The sequence below is a fragment of the Zootoca vivipara genome, chromosome 6, assembly GCF_965207765.1.
Source record: "Zootoca vivipara chromosome 6, rZooViv2.hap1.1, whole genome shotgun sequence".
NCBI lineage: Eukaryota > Metazoa > Chordata > Lepidosauria > Squamata > Lacertidae > Zootoca > Zootoca vivipara.
Genome location: NC_142589.1, coordinates 40207751 through 40231968, shown reverse-complemented (window position 1 = coordinate 40231968; position 24218 = coordinate 40207751). Strand labels below are relative to the sequence as shown.

Sequence of the window (24218 nt, the reverse complement as noted above, 5' to 3'; positions counted from 1 at the left end):
GCGCGCAACCCCAGAGTCGGTCACGACTGGACCTAATGGTCAGGGGTCCCTTTACCTTTAGTGACTGTGGCAAAAGCTGGAAGATGTTTCAGCAAGGTAGCACTCCTAAAAAACTGCTGCCATTCTTCTGCAAAACAAGAATAGGTAAGACCTCTAGCTAGTTAGAGTGTGAACTTGCAATTGAAACTGACTTTCCACAGAGGTGTGTTTGCTTTCTTCATTGTACAGCTTTTGGAGAATGTTAAAGACACATCTCTTTGCCCTGGCTTTTGACACCTGAGCTGTATGTTTTGGGGACCCACCTTACTTTTTCAGTTGTTCGTTATTCTTAATTATTTTTAATGTTGTTTTAATGCTGTAATCTGCCCTGAGACCTTACGGTGAAGGATGGGTACTAATAATAATAATCATGATTTTCAATGAAAAAGGCCGGAAAATGAACCTGTTAATTGGTCTATTAAAAAAATGTTTGCTGCCATGTTGAATAACAACAATAATAACAACACTGAAAGGACAATGCCTTTAAACTGGAGCCAACCCAAAGATTATGGAAGAGTCAGTAGCCTTTGTATTTGCCCATTGCCTCATAACATGAGAAACACCACAGTGGGGGTCATCATATAATTTCAGAAATGTAGAAAATAAAATTTCAGAATTAAAATAGAAATTTTTCTTTATGACTCAGGAGATTGTATAGGATGGGATTGTGGTATATGTGTGTGGCAGGGGACTCGAATTACAATACTTTACTCCCCCCCAAAAAAGCCCTATGATACAACCCATCATAATATTGGGAGGGACAATAGATTTGGTTTTCTTTGGAAGAGAGATCATTGGAGCCTCATTGCATTTTTTTTTTAAAAAAAGTACTTACTCATGAACAAGTTGTTATTTTCTCACACAGATCAAACTTACAACGTCCAGCAAAAGTGGAGTGGGAAAGATGCCAGCTTCCAATTTTCTCTTCCAGTGAGACAACAGTGACCACTTTTGAGCAATGAGCCAACAATCCCCTACCTAACAAAAGGAAGTTTATACAATGCAATTGTATATCATTTTTGCATTGAGATACCGGTACCAGCCCTTAATCCTTAACGTAAAACCTTGACAACTTTGCTCAAATTGCAAATCAGCTTCAATCCTGATCTCTCCAGCTTCTTTGCGCCTGTCAGGTCCTGGCTTTGAAATGTTCTTGCTCTTCCAGAAGTGGTGTCTGGGTGCCATTTCACACACATCACACTCAGTAGACAGCTGTAACCATGATTCATATACTCATAGTGTATATTTTAAAGCATTATGTATGTCTATCTCAAAATGTAGTGGAACTACTATGCCAACTCTAAAAAGTTGCAACTGGGCACAACAGGAGACATAAACCTCTGCTCTGTCCAAAAGGCATCCAGGAAGCCAAAACCAAAGGACTTCCTTCCTTCCTTCCTTCCTTCCTTCCTTCCTTCCTTCCTTCCTTCCTTCCTTCCTTCCTTCCTTCCTTCCTTCCTTCCCTCCCTCCCTCCCTCCCTCCCTCCCTCCCTCCTTCAGCAGTGGGCACATAAGGGATATTGAGAAAGTGCCAATGCTGTAGGCATGCCCTTTATCAAGCAGGGAAAGACACCTACATCAGCCACCACTTCTCTTTTCACCTCTCCCTCGTCCTTCCCAAAGTGTGGTCCACAGACCAGGAGTGCTCCATTACCTTCATTCAGGTGGCCTGTGGTTTGTCTGTATGAGCGCAGTTAAAAACCATACAGCTGCATTACAGGCAGAATAATCATTAAGTGGTCCTCCAAGACACGCAGCAATTTTCAAGAGGGTAGTGCGGGGGGGGGGGGGCGAGTTGGGAGATCACTGCCTTATATGTTGCATAAACTTGTACTACCCTACCATTTGAATAAGTGATTAGCAAGCAAGGCTCAAATTTCCCCATAAGCCTATTATCATTTCATCACCCTTCCCTTATTCTAATCGTGTTAGTTAATTCAACCAAGTACAGTAAATGAGTCCCATAGTCTGAAAAGCCATTCTTGCATAGAGGATGGGTCAAAGTTACTTGTGGACCCAGTGCCCCTCCAGCCTGAGGATGCAGCGCTGCCAGTCTCAGACCGAGAGGACTCCATCATAGATACCCCACCAAGACCAGAGTCTCTCCTGCCCCCTCAAAACTGCCCCTTATCTGATCTTGCTCTTCTTCAGTTCTTTTACCCAAAGGCATTCCTGTCCCTCAATGTCTCGTCAGCAAATGTACCTTAAGAAAAACATACAGCAAGCAATGGTATACAGTTAGCATGATTAATTAATTCTAATACGCATAAATAATGGATGTTTCTAATTTTTGTAATACTATGCAACCTCAGTTTTCTGCTACTGCCCTGGTAGAAACATGAAAGGTTTTACTCATGATTTATTTAGTCCTCACAGTGAGAGACAAAAAATCCAGACATCCCTCAATGATGGAGTTGCTCACTCTGGCTCCTCCCCCTTCCCTCTCTCCCAATAGCATCTGACCCTACGGTGGCCACCTGTGGTCAAATGATAAGATAAGATAAGATATCTTTATTGTCATTGTCCCCTTGCGGGAACAACGAAATTACTCGGTTGCTACATCCACTCAGATAAAGCATTCCGCATAATCCAAAATTACAAAAAGCTAATTAAAAACAGTAATTATACTACAAAATGACAAGTAAAATAAGATGACTTCAAAGTCCGGGCTTTCCATTTAAGGCCAAAATTGCTCTAGAGAAGAAACTGTTCCTGAGACGGCTCGTTCTTGCCTGCATTGTTCTATATCTCCGTCCTGATGGCAGGAGCTGAAAGAAATGGTGACCAGGGTGCGTTGGATCTCTTGATATATCTAGTGCTTTTTTATGGCACCTGGTGGTGTAAATTTGTTCTAAGGTGGTGAGTGAGCAGCCAATAATGCTCTCTGCTGTTTTAATAATTCTACACAGCCCTGCTCTGTCCTGGGAAGTACAGCTTCCGTACCACACACATAAACCGTACGTGAGCACGCTCTGTATGGCACAGTGATAGAAGGCAAGCAGCAGCTTTTGTGGAAGATGGTTTTTCCTTAAAATTCTCAAAAAATACAGTCTCTGCTGCGCCTTCTTCACAAGCCCCCTTGTATTAACACTCCAGGACAGATCCTCCTGTAACTCAATGCCTAGAAATCTAAACGTTGTTACCCTCTCCACACAAATTCCATCAATCAAGAGTGGCTGGACCTCGTTCTTCTGTCTCCTAAAGTCCACCACAAGCTCCTTAGTTTTCTTTGTGTTTATGAGCAAGTTGTTGACTCTGCACCACTCTGTCAGCCGCTCCACCTCATCTCTATACTCAGTTTCACCCTCCTTATCAGAGATGAGCCCGATGACGGTTGTGTCATCTGCAAATTTGACAACCCTATTTCTAGGGTGGGCAGCGACACAATCATATGTATAAAGAGTATAAAGGAGCGGACTAAGCACTCTGCATCCGTTGCTCTTGCACTATTAATAAACACCAAGTTCTAGGAGACGGTGGATCATCTATGCCAGGCATGGCCAAACTCCCATCATCCCTAGCTATCAGGACCAGTGGTCAGGGATGATGGGAATTGTAGTCCCAAAACATCTGGAGGGCCAAGCTGTTTGGCCATGCCTGATCTTTGCTGTCTAATGAAGTGTCTGCTGGCTGCTCTGCCTCCCATATCCTTCCCCTAACACCTCATAACTTGGCTGTTTGCCTGTCTCTAAACTGTTATCTACCTCATAGTTCTGCTGTAATTCAATGCTGCCTCCCTCTTCCCTGGCAACTACAGTAAAAACGGGGGACAATCTCCACCATTCCTCCTCTTCCAGTTCCTCTTCATTCCAGTCTCTGACACATTGCACTGTTGCGAAATGCAGAACATGGACCAATACAAGAGACAAGAAAGTTATATAATCCTGGTTGGAGAATCTGAGGGCTAGATTTAGCCTTTGGGTTGGCCTGGCAAAGGCCTTAGTCAGTTTGGCACAGACTAGGAAGAGAGATGGCTGTGCTGAATGCACGCAGTGTCCTGGTGACTGGGTCCAATCGGGGTATTGGCTTTGAGCTGGTCAAACAGCTGGTTGGGAAAAGCAACCGGCCAGAATGGATCTTTGCCACCTGCCGGGACCCAGAGGGACCACGTGCCCAGGTGAGCTCCAGGGTGGAACTTAGGGTGGGTTTCCCTTTGATGCCAAGGAGGAGATTGTGCCCTGGTCAGTAGAGGTGCCTCACAAGGCTTTTTAAGTTTCACATCCCTGGGGTAGGTGAAGTGGCTTGGAGATAGTTTGCATGTCTGCTCAAGCACAGGTTGTTTCTCCCTTTTGGGGTGCCCTTGCTGAAATTTTTCTGTGCAGAGTTAGAAATGAAAAGCTGGAAAGAAGTTAATTACTCCCAGCTGAAGAGCATTTAAACAGAGAAGTAAATATCCTGGTGAGTCAGTGTTGGAGGTAACTCAGATTCAAAGCTTCTGAAATGCATAGCATGGGATGAATATTACTAAGGAGTCAGTTACATTGAGCAGAGTGATTATTATTTTTCTGGGTCAAATTGCTTAGGATTAGAATAGCGCTAAAAATAAGAATTTGTATTGAAACAAGAGTGCCAGGAAACTGATTTGCTTTGCGAGTCCATATACAGGTGAAACTCGGAAGATTAGAATATCATCAAAAACTGCATTTATTTCTAGTTACAGGTAGGTAGCCATGTTGGTCTGAGTCAAAACAACAACAAAAAAAAATCCTTCAGTAGCACCTTAAAGACCAACCAAGTTTTTATTTTGATATGAGCTTTCGTGTGCATGCACACATCATCAGATACATTGAAACAGAAGCCACCCGACCCTTATGTATATTCAGAGGTTGGGGGGTGGGGGTGATGGGAATGGGTGATGGGCTGATAGGAGTGGTAAACCTGTTGATGACTGTTAACGACTTAATGACTGCAATCGGTCTTGCGGGGGGGGGGGAAGCAAGGGCTGAGGTGCTAAGGAAAGCTTGATCATGTATAATGAGATAAGAATCCTATGTTCATTCCAGGTGGCTCCATGGTTTTAAGCTTGCTAATGAGTTGCAATTCAGCAACTTCTCTTTCCAGTCTGTTTCTGAAATTTTCCTGTAATAAAACAGCTGCTTTGAGATCTTGTATAGAATGTCCTGGGAGATTGAAGTGTTCTCCTACTGGTTTCTCTGTCTTGTGGGTCCTGATGTCAGATTTGTGTCCATTTATCCTTTCCAACCTAGCAGTTCAAAAGCACGTCAAAATGCAAGTAGATAAATAGGAACCGCTACAGCGGGAAGGTAAACGGCGTTTCCATGTGCTGCTCTGGTTTGCCAGAAGCGGCTTTGTCATGCTGGCCACATGACCTGGAAGCTATACGCCGGCTCCCTCGGCCAATAATGCGAGATGAGCGCACAACCCCAGAGTCGGTCACGACTGGACCTAATGGTCAGGGGTCCCTTTACCTTTTTATCCTTTTGCGTAGGGTTTGGCCTGTTTGTCCAACATAGAGAGCTGAAGGGCACTGTTGGCATTTGATGGCATACACAATGTTAGAAGATGAGCAATTAAATAGTCCTGAGATGGTATGTTGGATGTTGTTGGGGCCAGTAATGGTGTTGTCCGGGTGTATGTGGCAGCAGGACACTGGTACCAGAGCCTGCAATAAACCCAAATGCCAACTTGGGGGAGGTTTGTTTTATCTCTAGTGGAGAAATCTGGTTTCTCAGAACTGTATGCAAAAAGTTTGAGTTTGGAAATTGCTAGACAATTTTATATATATATATACGTTTGTATATAAGTAGTGTGAGGAAAACAAGAAAGTTGATCAATAAAATGGGGAAAGACAATAGTGCTGCCCTGCCAAATGATTGAGTGCATGCTGTTTGTGACAAGAAAAACTTAAGACCATTAAACGATCCATATATTATGCAGTCATGAATTCCGTAACTACAGCACTGGTGCACTTAGGGAGTGTTGCAAATGGTTAGCATTGCTATGGGTGATAAATATTGCTTTAAAAATATGAAGCTCACTGGCCCATTGGCAGATCAACTCTGCATAACAGAGTTGTCTGCAAACGTGACATTGAAGGCTGGCAATATTAACCCTGCTGCGTGAGAGAATCCCTTGGAAACAGGTTGTGTAGCTACTGCAGTGACCAGAGGAGGAATGGCTGCTGAGAGGAATGCAGTGCAATAAACAAAACCTGCCCTTATTCCCTTATGGGGTACACAAGAGCTCTTGTAGAGTGCTTTGTAGGTTCTCCATCGAGAATAACAGAGGCCAAACAGAGAATATTGAGAAGCAAAGCAGTTAGTAAGCTTGATCTTTATTGAACTGTTGCAACATGGTGCTCCTCTCCCAGGCAGGAGGAAAGAGGAGGACCTAGAACAAAGGCGTGCCTGCCCTTATATAGACATTTAAAATTGCCCACCCTGGAGTCCAAGACCTGTTCGGGTTTTGCAAAGTGCATACGGGCAAAAGAAAGGATCAGCTTCTTTCTTCTAGCAATTAACACTGGGCAGAAAGCCAAAGTCTGCTTCTACCATAGTAACTATAGGGACCCAGGTGGCGCTGTGGTTAAACCACTGAGCCTAAGGCTTGCTGATCAGAAGGTCGGCGGTTCGAATCCCTGTGACGGGGTGAGCTCCCGTTGCTTGGTCCCAGCTCCTGCCAACCTAGCAGTTCGATAGCACGTCAAAATGCAAGTAGATAAATAGGAACCGCTACAGCGGGAAGGTAAACGGCGTTTCCATGTGCTGCTCTGGTTTGCCAGAAGCGGCTTTGTCATGCTGGCCACATGACCTGGAAGCTATACGCCGGCTCCCTCGGCCAATAATGCGAGATGAGCGCGCAACCCCAGAGTCGGTCACGACTGGACCTAATGGTCAGGGGTCCCTTTACCTTTACCTTTACCATAGTAACAGCTCTCTCATTGGTTGATGATCAGCACTGAGTTCTGTTATCAGAGAAAGCTAGCACAGTAGGCGGTGTGGTGAGTGTAGGAGGAAAGGTGCTGTATCGGTTGTGAGAGAGACAGAGACAGAGACAGAGACAGAGAGGAAAGGATTAATTTTACTTTGTTTTTGAGTTCTAAAGTTGTACATAGAAACTCTGGATTTCTTTTATTTAATAAATCCTGTATATAGTTATTCTGCGTCCAGACGTCTAGTCATTTAAGTTACCGCCAGAAGCTTCCGGAAAAACCTGCGCAAACTCTGCTGTGTTCAGGCTGAAGTTACACCTGACACTTAAAAATACTAAGAAGACCACCCCCAGAAACATCATACATTCAGCACAGAAAAGAGCGGTCTATGAGAGAAATCTGAGTCCGTTGTTTATCCCCTGTCTGGCAGGTTACCTGCTTGCATTATCTGGGGCCTAGCCACTCTTTTGTTATTATAACTACTCAATTCCGGAATCCAGGTCACAGGTCCCAGACTCACCCCATTCACACCTTAAATGTGTCCTTAAGGCAGAATCTGTGTGCACAGAGACAATGGGGAAGTTTTTCATTTCCTCCCTCCTTTCAGGGAAACATTTGGTCAGTTTGGGAGAGTCAAAATGGCTTCAGGACTGTCTTCCTGTACGTGTTTGCTTGCTACATTTATGAACATTTATTATATACTGTACATATATAAGACCTAACAAAATTTATTTCAGCAGAAAGAAGAAACATTCATGGTATACCTGCATCCGCAAAACAGGACACCTTCATTTGCCCCAGCTGCAACAAAAGAAAATTATTTCTTAAGAAAAGTTGTGTGAGGGAGAATCAGAATTCTAAGTTAGTTTTAGGCTTTTTTTATTCTGGTTACACCTACGGTAATTCTGTTCAGATTTGCATAAATTCATATTATTTCATTCATTTTTATATTTCATTTCACTGTTTGTAAAGAGAAGAAACATTTCCTTTGTTATAGGGGTATGTTGTGATATGTCCAGGAAATTCAGCATTCTAAGTGTGTTTATTTTGTAGTTGATTTGCTTCCACTGTTTCTATTTCTGCTACCTTGCCTTTGTTTTCTAATGATCTAATGGCTGGGGACAAATAAATAAATCTGATATGACAATCACCCATTTATTGGATTACTCTTACTGCTCCAGTTGCTCCTCTGGTTTATCGTGACTTTGGGTTTGACCCCCAAATATCTGTTCTTTGGTGTCACACAGAAGGAAGAAACATGGTAACAACATGAATGCCTAATGGGAAAGCAACCTCCTCTTCCTATCCTGTCTCAAATACAGTGGTACCTCTGGTTATGAACTTAATTTGTTCCGGAGGTCCGTTCTTAACCTGAAACTGTTATTAACCTGAGGTACCACTTTAGCTAATGGGGCCTCCTGCTGCCACCACACCGCCAGCACGAGATTTCTGCTCTCATCCTGAGGTAAAGTTCTTAACCCAAGGTACTACATCCGGGTTAGCAGCGTCTGTAACCCAAAATGTTTGTAACCTAAGGTGTTTGTAACCCGAGGTACCACTGTAATCCCGTATTCAGGACATGCAGTTCTATTCTCTCTCTCCTTTTTTTTAATATTTCAGGAATTGAAGAATTTGGCTGCTAAGCACCAGGGAGTAGAGATTCTTGCACTGGGTAAGTGCCTGCTCTCTCCACCCACCCCACCTTAAATTCCCTAATCCTAAATTACTGTCTACTATAGCTAGAATTCAAGGCCATCTCATTCAAGGTATTTTGCAGGTTACATGTGTATTGTTTCTCCAGTGAGCTCACTTAGGGAGCTTCTAGATGGGGGCTCAATACTGCAAATCAGTTATGTGAGGGACAGAAGTTACAGGCAGGTCCCTCCCATCTTAAGTACCAGCTCGTCGCCCAGCGCTAGTGCAAGTGGGGAGGGGGATACCTCCAGCGGCGACTCAGGAAGTGGTGACCGAGGCTCAGGCAAGGTAGCGGAGCCCATGCTTAGTTTGGGAAGGGAAGCGGGAGGCAAGGGAAGAAGGCCGATCCCGCCGACCCCGGAATTGCGCAGGAAACGGCGGGGGCGGAGATTCAGTATCCCTAGACTACTTTGCTGGAAGAAAACGCGCGAACCTCCATTTGGAGGTTCTGACCCCTGACTGACAACATGTACATAGCACTGTTCCGCACTGTAAATAATCAGCACTGAATAAAAGCATGAAAAGACAACGCTTTGAGGAGTCGTTACTCTAGAGTAGCCGCTACCGCGCCTGTGACAAGTTATTTAGATGTCACAAACAGGTTGTTGGCTGAAATAAGTATGGTTTGTTTGTTTGTTTGCTTAACTACTTGGATTTTCCCCAGAAAGGGGGAAATCTAGACTAAATTGGGTAGTAGCAAGGGGAGAGGGGGAGATACAGACTGGCATTCTGATGCCAACAATGTCATGTAGAAATTTCCGGGAAAAATTGCATGTATGAGGAGTTCTAATGCCACAGTAAATGCCTTCTCAAATCAACTTTAGAATACAAGAACTCAAAAAAAGTGTTGGATCCAGGACCAAAGCAAAAAAGGTAATATTCTGCCAGGTAGATTTAAAAAAGAGAGAGAGAGTAAGTTCCTCTATTTGGTATGAATTCAGTATGTTGCAGCAACTGGCATGCATAGAGAGTAAATAGGTAATGTAATAGAACAAACACAGGCAATGAGTACTGGCAGCTGTATAGTCAAAGCCTGGCCTTGAGCATTCTCAATCCAACATTGAGAGTTTCTCAGAACAACAAATATATATTTTTAATTATATATATAAAAAAGGAAAAGCCCAATCACCCAGTGAGGACTGTAGTTGTGGAATGCTGGGTGTCAGTTAAAAATAAGAAAAAATTGAAAAACAGGGAAATTAGACTTTTTTTTCACTTTCACAAGTATAGCAACACCTACAAAAACAGCTAATGTCATGACACCTGAATCTAGTAGTAAGCCAGACACAGGTTGGGAGGCTGCAGAGATAGCAGCTAAGAAACTAGACAAAGTTCAAGACTCTGAGGGGCTTGTTGGGGACCAGGGGAGCATTGTGCCTAAAGCCAGGGCACTTATGAGTGTCTTCCCCCAAGTCTGAGGAGCCAAATGCCTCCCACCACACTTTGCTGGTCCAGCAGTGCACCAGGAGGAAGGAAAGGCTATGGAACACAAGAGAAGTGTCCATCTTCAGGTTAGAATGATAGCCCTTTAAGGCTCTGAAGTTGTTCACAATGGGGTGGAGGCTAGAAAAGGTAGCCTGGAGGTCAAGATTTAAAAGGTTTCGGTCTGGTCCTAACCTTCACCTGAGCAAGTAGGTCACCCAGAGCTATCTGTGGTACTATTTCTGTCCAACACAGGCAGACAAAAATTGTTACTTAAAAGTAAGAAATACATTTATTCAGGTAAATAATGGTGCAGGCTCAGCAGCAGAAAAATTACTCAGGAGTTCAGAAGTTCAGGAACAACAAAATAAATTCAGAATTGGACAGGAGTGATGAAGATGTCCCAACAAGTTTCCATGTCCCACCTACCAAGCTTTTAAAGGCTAAGTGTGGTGCATTTACTCATGAGACTTGCTTGCCTTGATGGAATGTTGGGTTTGCAACCATGTGTTTAATTTGGCTGGGTGAGTATGCTCCTGTCTACAAAGGTGGCACCTGGTTCTAGGCAACCATACTGCATGCTCCTGTTCAACTGCTGCTTCATCTGTCTTGGTGGCTAACAACCCTCCCCAGGCTCAACTGGGAAGCAAGGTCAGGAAGGAGAGCCAGCACCCCTGCTTCCCCTTCTGAAGCACCTGACACTGGGGTAGAAAGGGGAAATATCCTCTCCTCTAACCCAAGACCCCACAATACAGCCCCTCCAATTTTTCTTCGTCCCCTTGTGTCAGGGCTTGCTGTCCCAAGCTTGAACCCAAGGTGCTGCAGAGCTCATGACACCTTGCTGCCTTTTCTGTGGGATACCTGTACAGTTCTGGCAAACAGAGGGATCTCTCTGAGTGTTTAGAACTACACAATTGCTTTGAAGTGCTCTCCCTTAACATGGAAGACGAGGAACAGACTCCATTTGAAGATTTCTCCCTCATCATAGTTGATCAGGAATATGAAGACGAGCAGCAAAGTCAGTCCTCCAGGAATATGCAGGTAACCTTGGAAGGGACAGCACATTGAAGAATCCCAACCAAGCCTATGAAGAGGCGTGTAGTGGTGATAGGGGATTCCCTACTGAGGGGTACAGAAACAGTGATCTGTGGGCCTGACAAGATGTCTTGAGAGGTGTGCTGTCTCCCTGGGGCCAAGATCAAAGATGTAACAGAACGGCTTCAAGGAATCATAAAACCCACTGACAAATACCCCTTCCTTTTGGTCCATGTGGGAACCAATGACACTGCAAGGCATAGCCTCCAGAAGATCAAAAGTGATTATGAGGCTCTGGGCAGGAAGTTGAAGCAATTAAATGCAAAAATTGTCATCTCATCTGTCCTCCCAGTTGAACGACATGGCCCAGGGAGAGAGGGGAAAATAGGGGAAGTGAACAACTGGCTTCGCAAATGGTGCAGACAGGAACGGTTTGGATTCTTAGATCATGGTCTGCAGTTTCTTGAAGATGGACCTCTGGCAAGTGATGGGCTGCACCTCACAAAGGTTGGGAGGAATGTTTTTGCCATGAAACTCAAAAACCTCATCAGGAGGGCTTTAAACTGACTTATGTGGGGGAGGAGACAGTGGTCCTGAAGGCAGGAGTCTGTCAAGTGCTGAAGATGATCATCCAAATGTCAAGGACCAAATGGAGCAAACAGCACGCAGACCTAGTGGTGGGAGGAAAATATCCTTAAATAAGAGACATGGGGGAATGCTCAATGGTCTTCAATGTCTGTATACTAATGCACAGAGCATGGGAAATAAACAAAATGAACTTGAGCTCTTGGTACAGCAAAATAAATACGACATAATAGGCATCACTTAAACCTGGTGGGATGCGTCTCATGATTGGAATGTAGTAATAGAGGGATACAATCTATTTCAGAGAAATAGACCAAACAGGAAAGGAGGAGGAGTAGCGTTATATGTCAGGGATGTGTATACCTGTGAAGAGATCCAGGATTTAAAACTTCAAAGCCAAATTGAGAGTATCTGGGTCAAAATTAAGGGAGAGAAAAATAACAGTGATCTCATTGTGGGAGTTTACTATAGATCCCCAAGCCAAACTGAGGACACAGATGATGCCTTCCTGGAACAGATGACCAAGCATTCTAAAGGAAGTGAGATAGTAGTAATGGGGGATTTCAACTATCCTGATATTTGTTGGATGTCAAACTCAGCCAAGAGCATAAGGTCGAACAGATTCCTCACTGGTCTTGCAGACAATTTCATTGTCCAGAAAGTGGGAGAAGCAACAAGAGGATCAGCCATTTTAGATCTGGTCCTAACCAATAGTGATGACCTGGTTAGTGGGGTAGAAGTGGCAGGATCATTAGGTGGGAGTGATCATGCTCTTCTGGAGTTTATTATTCAGCAGAAAGGAGCAACCAAGCATACTAAGACTAGGACCCAAACAATTACCGCCCAGTCAGCCTGACATCAATACCAGGAAAGATTCTAGAGCAGATCATTAAGCAAACGGTCTGTGAGCACATAGAAAGAAACACTGTGATCACTAAAAGTCAGCATGGGTTTCTGAAAAATAAGTCATGTCAGACTAATCTGATCTCATTTTTTGACAGAATTACAAGCCTGGTAGATGAAGGGAATGCTGTGGATGTTGCCTATCTTGATTTCAGCAAGGCCTTTGACAAGGTGCCCCATGATATTCTTGTAAAGAAGCGGGTAAAATGTGGGCTAGACAATGCTACCATTCAGTGGATTTGTAACTGGCTTACTGACCGAACCCAAAGGGTGCTCATCAATGGCTCCTCCTCATCCTGGAGAGTAGTGACTAGTGGGGTGCCACAGGGTTCTGTCTTGGGCCCAGTCTTGTTCAACATCTTTATCAATGACTTGGATGATGGGCTTGAGGGCATCCTGAGCAAGTTTGCAGATGACACCAAATTGGGAGGGGTGGCTAATACCCCAGAGGACAGGATCACACTTCAAAATGACCTTAACAGATTAGACAACTGGGTCAAAGCAAACAATATGAATTTTAACAAGGAGAAATGTAAAGTACTACACTTGGGCAAAACAAATGAAAGGCACAAATACAGGATGGGAGACACCTGGCTTGAGAGCAGTACATGTGAAAAGGATCTAGGAGTCTTGGTAGACCACAAACTTGACATGAGTCAGCAGTGTGATGCAGCAGCTAAAAAAGCCAATGCAATTCTGGGCTGCATCAATAGGAGTATAGCATCTAGATCAAGGGAAGTAATAGTACCAATGTATTCTGCTCTGGTCAGACCTCACCTGGAGTACTGTGTCCAGTTCTGGGCACCACAGTTCAAGAAGGATACTGACAAGCTGGAACGTGTCCAGAAGAGGGCAACCAAAATGGTCAAAGGCCTGGAAACGATGCCTTAGAATCATAGAATCATAGAGTTGGAAGAGACCACAAGGGCCATCCAGTCCAACCCCCTGCCAAGCAGGAAACACCATCAAAGCATTCTTGACATATGCCTGTCAAGCCTCTGCTTAAAGACCTCCAGAGAAGGAGACTCCACCACACTCCTTGGTAGCAAATTCCACTGCCGAACAGCTCTTACTGTCAGGAAGTTCTTCCTAATGTTTAGGTGGAATCTTCTTTCTTGAAGTTTGAATCCATTGCTCCGTGTCTCTGGAGCAGCAGAAAACAATCTTTCTCCCTCCTCCATATGACACCCTTTCATATATTTGAACATGGCCTTATGAGGAATGGCTTAGGGAGCTGGGTATGTTTAGCCTGGAGAAGAGAAGGTTAAGGGGTGATATGATGACCATGTTCAAATATATAAAAGGATGCCATATAGAGGAGGGAGAAAGGTTGTTTTCTGCTGCTCCAGAGAAGCGGACACGGAGCAGTGGATTCAAACTACAAGAAAGAAGATTCCACCTAAACCTTAGGAAGAACTTCCTGACAGTAAGAGCTGTTCGGCAGTGGAATTTGCTACCAAGGAGTGTGGTGGAGTCTCCTTCTCTGGAGGTCTTTAAGCAGAGGCTTGACAGGCATATGTCAAGAATGCTTTGATGGTGTTTCCTGCTTGGCAGGGGGTTGGACTGGATGGCCCTTGTGGTCTCTTCCAACTCTATGATTCTATGATTCTATGTGCTTGTCCATTGCGTCCCTTTTACCTGCTATACGTAATATATATGGCATGTATGCATAAAAATGTGCCAAGTAAATTGATCCATAGTGCTCTGGATTTCCAGAGCAAGAAGAGTGCAGGTACAGAGCAATAGCAGTGCTGGTGAGGTCTGCAGGGTTAGATCTTCATTCACTTTCATTTCCTTTAAAATATTTTTTGCTACTATAGATACTTCCGAGCCATCTAGTGTCAAGGCTGCTGCAACTCGAGTCACAGAGGGGTTGAAGGGAGCTGGGCTAAATCTTCTGATAAACAATGCTGGGATTGCAAAGCTAAGAACTCTGGAAACAGAGACACCAGAGAGTATGGCTGAGGTATACAAAACCAATGTGATTGGTAGCATGTTGGTGACTCAGGTAAGACTCTTTGTCTCTTTGTTACATAAACTTTTTGGCATGTTGCAGAGCCCTTGACTTTGGAAAGTCATGATGCCGTTGCTTTCTGGTTGTTGGGTGATGGGTTTGTGTCCCTTTTGCATTATGAACAGCAGAAACTTTTTATAGCTGCATGACACACCAAAATTTAACTGATGTGGTATTTGCGGTTATGGAAGTAAAGTGATAAGAGAAGGTTTCACCTGATGGACAGATGGAGCTTTTGTCTGGGTAAGCTGCAAGAGAACTTTGGCATGCCACTGCATGTAACTCCTGGGCTTATGTTTGTCCTCACAGTGAGAACGTTGAACTGGAGATACACTAACCTTCTCACTGAGGCTAAGGCTATATATATACACTGAGCGTGTATGTAATTATCTAGACCCACTCCAATCCAGGTTCAGAACTTGATTTGGGACTGAATCATCCTTGGTTATCAGTAGAGGGACAAAGAGAGTGCAACCCTGCTGCTCTTGCTTGATCTCTCATGACCATAGACAGTCTATAAGAGATTGGTATCAGCAGCACTATTCTGCAGTAGTTGCAGTCTTATCTCATTATTCTTGAGCTATGGAGTGCTGCAGGCCACTACATGTCTCCAGAGTTATTTAACATCCATATGAAACCTTTGGGTATGGCCAAACATAATACTCTGCATGGTCCATGGGGGTCACGAAGAGTTGGACACGACTAAACGACTAAACAACAAAGGAACCATAGAGATGTAGAGGGCTAGAAGGGACCCCTCAAAGGTCATCTGATCCAACCAGTCTCAAGGTGCTTAACATTTAAATTAATTGCAATGTCATTAAGGCAGGCACACACTAAGGCAGGCACACACATAGTCCTAAATCGGAAACTAATACTGAAAGTTGGGGTCCTGTCATTTTATCTTTGCTGGAGAAGAACACCCCCTTCACTTCTTACGTTCCTCTGCTTTGGTTCCATTTGTTTGTTTGTTTCTCCACCATACTGATAAATTTGCCCAAGTTCTGTATTTCCCCCTACATGCTAAGTTTCATCCTTTTCTTCTTGTATGACAAAAATGGTTCATTTTAAAACCTTTAAATAATATTTTATTATTATTGTTGTTGTTATAGTAACATTTTCTCTCTGGTCTTCCTCTGTCATTGTCTGAAATTATCCTACCAGAGTTCTTTTGCTTCCTTTATTTAAGAGGTCATTTCGTTTTATTGTTCTGTTGCATTTCATATCATAAGAACACAACAGAACCCTACTCAGAACAGAGCCCATTGGGTCTGAAAACCAAGCCTTACGTTGGGGGCATCATATGCCTGTTTAGCTGGGAGAAGAGTAGACTGTGCAGTGATATGATAGCCATCTTCAAATATCTGAAGGGCTGTCACATGGAAGATAGAGCAAGCTTGTTTTCTGCTGTTCCAGAACCAAAACCAATGGCTTCAAGTTAGAAGAAAGGCAGTGGATTCTCCTTCTTTAAGAGGTTTTTACACAGAGGTTGGGTGGCCATCTGTTTTTAGCTGTGATTTCAACATTGCAGGGGGTCAGACTAGATGGCGCTTGGGGACCCTCCCAACTATTATTTTAGTCCAGCATCCTGTTACCCATAGTGGGTCATGGTAGATGCTACTAGAAAGCCGACAACAGAGCATTAAGCCCCTCCCCTTCCGTGCCTTGGTCTCGCCCCTGAACGACCATGGCTTGCACCCCCCCCCCCAGTTTTGATCCTGGCTATGCCCCTGATAATCAACATTCATTCTTCCCTTCCCTTCTCCAGGCATTCCTGCCCTTGCTGAAGAAGGCATCCCAGGAAAGTCCCCAGAAAGGGATGAGCTGCAGCAAAGCTGCCATTATCAATGTATCCAGTGAAGCCGGTTCCATTAAAAATGTCCTTATATGGAGTGAAGGGCAAATCATTGGTTACCGTTGTAGCAAGGTATGGAGATAACAGTAGTAGGCTCTGCAATCCAAAATTTGGAAGTAACTCTCAGTTAATTTCACTTTAGGGTGCTGAAAAGGTTCTTAGAAAATCCATCCTATCTTGACTGTACCCATTTTTGTTAGTAACATTCAGACACTTTCATCTGTTCAGAGTTAGTGCATGCCGGCCTATTTATTTAATTTAACAGAATATAGATTGATAGATTTTTAAAAATCTCTAAGCATATTACATATGGGATGCAGGTGGTGCTGTGGGTTAAACCACAGAGCCTAGGGCTTGCCGAACAGAAGGTTGGCGGTTCGAATACCCGCGACGGGGTGAGCTCCCGTTGCTTGGTCCCAGCTCCTGCCAACCTAGCAGCAGTGGCGTAGCGTGGGTTGTCAGGACCCGGGGCAAGACTAGTAATTTGCGCCCCCTAACCCGTGGATTTTAGCACTCGAGTCTCTTCCACTAGATTAGATGACTGGTGGTGCGCAACCAGCCACCAAGCCCCACGGCTCCGCCGCTGCTACCCCCCACCCCGATTGGCGCACGCCCCCCTCCCCAACCTGCCCCCCTTTGATTTGACCTTAAAAGCTGCCACTCAGAAACTAATCTTTTAACAAAAAAATAAATCCAGTGGGTTTACGTATGCCTAACTCTGCATCAAACTGGAATATAAGCATCATGGATCTAATTCAGAAAGCTTTTAGATGGTACAACTATAGGTGAAGACCAGAAGCACAGCATCAGTTGTAGGCCACTGGGATCCCCACCAAAGCAAAGCAGGACACGCTGAGCCGCCTGCACAGCCATGCAGAGAGGAGCGCAGCTGGCCAATGCAACCCTTGGTGGGCAGGGAGGAGCATCGGGCCACGCTGGGGGTGCCTGGTTCGCCCAGCCCTCCTGGCACCCGACACACTATGACCCTGGTGAAGACTATGATTATAAAGCTAAACACACTTCCTACAGTGCCCTATCTACCTCAGTGGTAATAATTCCACATGGTTATGTATTGATCTTTTACTCACTGTAAACTCCTGTACACAATTTGATACTCAAGTCATTGCATGGGGGTGAGGTGAGAAGAGAAAGCAAGTGAGCATTCATTTAAATGAACAGCACAGAAAATATGCTCATCAAATTTGCAGATGACACCAAACTGTTAGGGGTAGCCACGGATGACAGAATCGGGAATCAAGAAGACCTTAACAGACTGGAGAACTTGGCCAAAACTAACAAAAGGATTTTCAATAGGGACAAATGTCAGGCTCTACACTTAGCCAGGAATAACTAGCTGCACAAATATAAAGATGAGTTAACAGTGTGATGCAGCAGCAGCAAAAACAACAACCCTAATGCTATTATAAGCTACATCAGCAGAAATATAGTATCCCAATCAAGTAGTACCACTGTATTCTGCCTTGGACAGACCACACACATGGTGAACTGCAGTAGCATAGCAAGGCACTGCAACAACTTTGGCTAAGGTTTCGACGCCACTGGAGAACTTTGAAAACCTTGTAGCTCATGACTCTTGCCCACTGCAGATCACACTGCTGCCCATTGACAAATATCCTTTCAAATCTTTTTAGATAAGTGATGATAATTCACTGCCTCTGTTGCTACTATTATACACATGTTCCAGCCCTGCAGGAAAACTGAGAGCAGGAGGTCCCTCCCTGCACAGCAGGTGCACTGCTAGGTACTTGAGAGCATAGGTTATCATAGAATCATAGAGTTGGAAGAGACCACAAGGGCCATCCAGTCCAACCCCCTGCCAAGCAGGAAACACCATCAAAGCATTCTTGACATATGCCTGTCAAGCCTCTGCTTAAACCTGCTTGAGAGCAGTACATGTGAAAAGGATCTAGGAGTCTTGGTAGACCACAAACTTGACATGAGTCAACAGTGTGATGCAGCAGCTTAAAAAACCAATGCAATTCTGGGCTGCATCAATAGGAGTATAGCATCTAGATCAAGGGAAGTAATAGTACCACTGTATTCTGCTTTGGTCAGACCTCACCTGGAATACTGTGTCCAGTTCTGGGCACCACAGTTCAAGAAGGATACTGATAAGCTGGAACGTGTCCAGAGGAGGGCAAGAAAAATGGTCAAAGGCCTGGAAACGATGCCTTATGAGGAACAGCTTAGGGAGTTGGATATGTTTAGCCTGGAGAAGAGAAGGTTAAGGGGCGATATGATAGCCATGTTCAAATATATAAAAGGATGTCATATAGAAGAGGGTGAAAGGTTGTTTTCTGCTGCTCCAGAGAAGCGAACACAGAGCAATGGATTCAAGCTACAGGAAAGAAGATTCCTCCTAAACATTAGGAAGAACTTCCTGACAGTAAGAGCTGTTCGGCAGTGGAATTTGCTGCCAAGGAGTGTGGTGGAGTCTCCTTCTTTGGAGGTCTTTAAGCGGAGGCTTGACAGCCATCTGTCAGAATGCTTTGATGGTGTTTCCTGCTTGGCAGGGGGTTGGACTGGATGACCCTTATGGTCTCTTCCAGCTCTATGATTCTATGATTCTAACCCCAAGGCAGCTGTTTTCAAAATATTTTTGTACACCTACAAACCTTAGATTTCAGGTAGGTAGGTGTGTTGGTCTGACGTAGTTGAAACAAAATAAAAAAAATTCCTTCCAGCAGCACCTTAAAGACCAGCTAAGTTTTTTATTTTGGTATGAGCTTCTGGAAGGAATTTTTTTACTTAGATTTCAGCAAGGCAGCTCATAGCTCTCCTGTGGTGGTACAGCTCCCTGAGAATCAGATCGACATTAGTATTTATGATATCTTACAGTAAATAGTTTTTATAGTTGGTAGAAATGCATGTGCAAATTAACATAAAAACACCCTGTCATAGGAGAACAGCCACAGAAGAAAATATATACTGCCTGGTTACAAGTAAAAACACAGAATACATTTTTTAAACCTTCTTGGCATTCAGACTTTTTCTGTACGGCTCAGGAGCAGCTATGGAAGATGGAAGAAGTGCTCACTTTGAAGGCGATCTCTTCTTCTCCCATTCCCAGGAAAGTGGGGCGCTGGGCTCCCTTTTGCTCCTCCTGCCCCTTTGGGAGAGTCTCCTGCAGAGGGTCGGGAGATACCAGGGAAGAGGAGCGCGATGCGGGGCCGGGAAGAGCTTCGCGCTCTGCTACTGGCCGGAGCCGAGGCGCACAGCTGGCGGGCGGGAGGCCATGGAGCTGCCGCCGCCGTGCACGCCAGGCCGTGCATTGCAGCCTCTGTGAGGACAAAGGCAGCCGAGCCAGCGCAGCTCCCGAAGGCCCTGGCGGGGAAGGGCGCTCCCTCGGTCCCGTCGCCCCCAAGGGAGCCAGGATGGAGGCGCGCGCCAGGAAATGTCCTCTCGGGCACGGCGTGGCGTGGCGTCACTCTTCCTGTCGGCCGGCCTTTCCCTCCCTCGCCTGGGCGGAGACTTCTTTCCTGCCCCTTCTGATTGGCTGCAGGAGGCGCTTCCTGCAGCCAATCAGTAGCGTGCTGGAAGGGGCGACTACGCCCTCCCTGCGAACGCGGGAAGCGGCCTCAGGCAGCGCTGGGTGCAGGGCAGCGACGGACAGAAGGTGCAGGGCGGCAGCAGGCAGGCGGGCCAAGCAGCGCCCCTCCAGATGTTGCACCCGGGGCTGCATGTTGCGCCCGGGGCTGCTGCCCCCTCTGCCCCCCCCACGCTACACCTCTGCCTAGCAGTTCAAAAGCATGTCAAAGTGCAAGTAGATAAACAGGTACCGCTCCAAGCAGGAAGGTAAACAGTGTTTCCGTGCGCTGCTCTGGTTCGCCAGAAGCGGCTTTGTCATGCTGGCCACATGACCTGGAAGCTGTATGCCGGCTCCCTTGGCCAATAACGCGAGATGAGCGCCGCAACCCCAGAGTCGGTCATGACTGGACCTAATGGTCAGGGGTCCCTTTACCTTTACTAAGCATATTACATAAAATAATAGATTTTAATATATATATATATATATAAGATACTGATAGCATACTTTTAAAATAAACTGACATAATTAAATAGTTATATTTGAAAAAGGGTATAGATAATTTATAATTTTTTTAAAAGTATACATAATTAGGAATGGACAAATGTCTGGTTTCTTGCAGCTTCTCATTTTCCCAGCCTTAAATTCAATCATCTTCCTTTCTGCTGTAATGTGATTTTTCGTATTAAAAATCCTCATGAAAATATCACTCTGAATTTCTCTTAATAGACACATTTTTGAGGCAGTGTTCATTGATACACATGTATGTATGTTAGTTAGTTAGTTAGTTAGTTAGTTAATTTATTGTTACGGTTCTCGACCAGCACACACATTTATACATCAAACAATCCAATATACAATTTAAAATATATACAATAATTATAAACTATAGCCATTATAAAAATTATTAGATAATAGAAATTATCACACACATGTATGTTATTTTTACAGATATAAGAATTTTATGTGCACTTTTCTATGTATGCTATATGTATGCCTTTTTGTACATATTGGTTCGAGAACGGAGCCACAAAACTTAGAGATTTTTGTATTTCAGTTTGTGTACTGGTTTGAGTAGCTTCTCATCAAAATGCAGACAGAACTGAATTTCTACCTGCTTCTGGTATGTCTCTCTCCTAGGCTGCTCTGAACATGCTCACCCGGTGCCAGTCTCTGGGGTATGCCAAAGACAACATCCTGTGCATTACATTGCATCCTGGGTGGATACAGACAGACATGGGAAATTCATTGGTAGGTGGTTCATGTATGGGATGTTAGGGGAGGAGTAGTACCTCTGGCGGGGGACATGTCATACTCCTTCTGGACTAGTTTGTACACCTTTGCTCCCCACCCTGCACTAAACTCTCACCAGTGGTTCCTAGAAACTGTCAGCATGCGACCTGACACATATAGACAACTGCAAAACAATAAGGTCTGTGCTGCCTTTAAAAGTTTTTTTGTGCTTCTGGAATTTGCTTCCTTACTGTAGGTGGGTGTTTTAAACTTCTGTTTAAAAATCCATCCACTCCTTTTACTTTCCTAACCAAATTAGCACTATAAGGCTTTCCATTATTAAGAGTCTCACACAATGGCAGCCCCTCTCTCAGCCATTCAGATACCTTTCAGATACCCAGCCAGATGGGCAGGGTATAAATGAATAATAATGATAATAATAATAATAATTAATAATAATAATAATTAATAATAATAATAGAAAGAATTCTGACAAACCAGTTTTACCATTTTTGTTTGTAAAATAACATCTTTTTCCTGTTTAACTGCAAGTCGGTGAGTCACTTTTCCTATTCTCTTTCCAGGGGCAGCAGCCCCCACTGACTGTGGACTACAGTGCGCAAGAAATCCTGAACACCATTTCCTCTCTCTCTGAGAAAGACCATGGCACATTTGTGAACTTGGATGGGAAAGTCCTTCCCTGGTAAAACACCAAACAACCTGCTTGTCTGCACTGTAGAAGGAAACCCCTCACTACCAGGCAACATAAACACATGAGAAGACATGCCTTTTTTTCCTTCTACTTCTTTAAAAATTACATCTTCAACTGAAACTCTCACCATCTAGCCTTCCTTTGAACTACTCTGTGTAATGATGTTAATTCCAAGTGACTTTTGCAGTCTCACTTACTTATATTTCTTTTTAACAGTGCAAGTCATCTGTTAACTCATTTATTCACACTTTCAAGATACAGGTACCAAGGGTGCTAGTTAGCCTCCACTGCACACATGTTATGGATGCTTCCAAATGTGGGTGACCTAGCAACAGCCAGTGGTTGCTGTTCTGCTTCAAGCATTTGAAGGGTCACAGCTAGAGATTTGCTATATCTAATGCAGATATTTGGAGAAGTGCTGTAACAGCTCAGCGGCAGAGCCTCTGCTTTGCATGCAGAAGGTTCTATGGTCAACCTGATTCCTCCAAGAATATAGAATCATAGGAATGCCCCTAGTCTGAAAACCCAGAGAGCCTCTGCCATTCAGTGTGGACAATACTCAGCATGATGGACACAGTATACCGCAGCTTCATTCCTATGTTCCTCCCTCAGGGGCTGGTCGGCTGTTTGGCAGAGGGAGGCAGAAAGTAAACAATGTTCTGTGATTATCTATTAGAGAGGAACACATAAACACACACACACACACACACACACACACAGAGAGAGAGAGAGAGAGAGAGAGAGAGAGAGAGAGAGCACATGTAGCCTACTGCATTTTTCTTATCCCACCCATGGAGTGCAAGTACTTTGCCTTGAGTACTTGAATGACAGTATCTAGGAATGAGGCTCTGTTTGCAAGAAAGACAGGTCATTTGTTCTGTTAAGACAATGCAGATTATGCATACTATTCCATTTATGCTCACTGGGATCAGGAATCAGGTGAATAAGGGCTAGCGTGGCAATAGGCAGAAGTTATTGTGTGCCACAGGTAAGAAAAAAGTGGCAACCATGCCAGCAGCTGGAAAAAGGAGAAAGTGAAACACATCAGAATGCCAGAAAACAGTGCCTATACTGTATTTATAGTTGTTCACTTCTAGGCTAAATATATATATTTTAAACAACATATCAACAGATTTACAGAGTTATGCAAAAGAAGCTGTAGAAACCAGCAACCCTCTCCCCCCACGAAAGAAAACAGTAAGCCATGAGGGGCTTCTCTTGATAACTGATGTGAACAGCAGCAACATAAAAAACTAATAATTAGGCAGATCAAATTCAGAATGGGTGAGAGTGGGGAATGGGGTTAGGTACATGGAGGGGTTTCAAGATGGGAAAAACTGGGATAAACAACAAAGAGCAGCAGGATATGTGCCTACCCAAGAATCATTTGATTTTTAAAACCTTTCCACGTTTTTAACAGGTAGCGAAAAATTGGATTTGAGAGGAGGAAAAAGACAAAATGTCAGTTTTTCAGTAAGAACATCATATGGTTCATGCAAAATTGTTGATGGTACAAATGGAGAACAATACAGATTAAGTGGCAGTATGGATGGGCTCCTAGAGAGCAGGGCCAGACCACAGAGAAGGCAATAGCTGCTGGAGTAAACTGGACAGGCCATAGCTAGCTGTAAAAGCTTTTGGACGTCCCTATTTTCATCAGAGAAATGTTGGAGGGTATGTGTATGGTTTCTCCATTCAGTTTTCTTGACTGATCTATGGTTTTGACTTGGTTCTCTGTTAGTTATTCACATGCCGGCACTGCCCTTAGAAGTAATTTCTCTACACCTCTACTAGATTATGGTAGATTGATATTGGAGCCTCAAATTGCCAATTTCACTCCAAATTTATGTAACAGCCTGGGAAATTTATGCAAATGTGCACAACTTTTATGTAGACTTTTATTCCCATATGGGCTTAATCAGGTGAACATACTTTTAGTAAAGCAAAATTTGTAAAGCATTGCCTGAGACAGGCTTTGCCAGCTTGGTGCCCTCAGCAATGTGGCTCCTGGCACCACCCACATTTTCACCTCAACTCTCCATACCACTTTGTCATTCCCTTGGCCCAGAGCTGCGTTTCTGACAGGTATGTCTAAACTCCCTTTGTTCCTACAACAGATACTCTGTACCTGCATATTTCCCACCTCTAATGTAGTCCATCAATTTATTAAAGGAGAAATATTAAAAGCCTTTATGATCATTTAATGTATCGAAGAATATGGTTTCAGTTTTGTCTGATCTTATTTTTACTTTGACTTATATAAGATGATGGCTAATAACAATACTG

The 24218-nt window shown here is 44.1% G+C and overlaps 1 protein-coding gene across 1 annotated transcript; it reads left to right on the top strand.

The window, feature by feature from the left end:
• Positions 1-3877: 3877 nt before the first annotated feature.
• Positions 3878-23358, top strand: LOC118086782 (uncharacterized). Its single transcript, XM_060275992.2, has 6 exons — positions 3878-4156; positions 8552-8603; positions 14392-14579; positions 16354-16512; positions 21128-21238; positions 21805-23358. Exons 1-6 carry the CDS (start codon positions 4010-4012, stop codon positions 21925-21927), a joined length of 780 nt encoding a protein of 259 aa, XP_060131975.1. The 5' UTR covers positions 3878-4009; the 3' UTR covers positions 21928-23358.
• Positions 23359-24218: the final 860 nt, after the last annotated feature.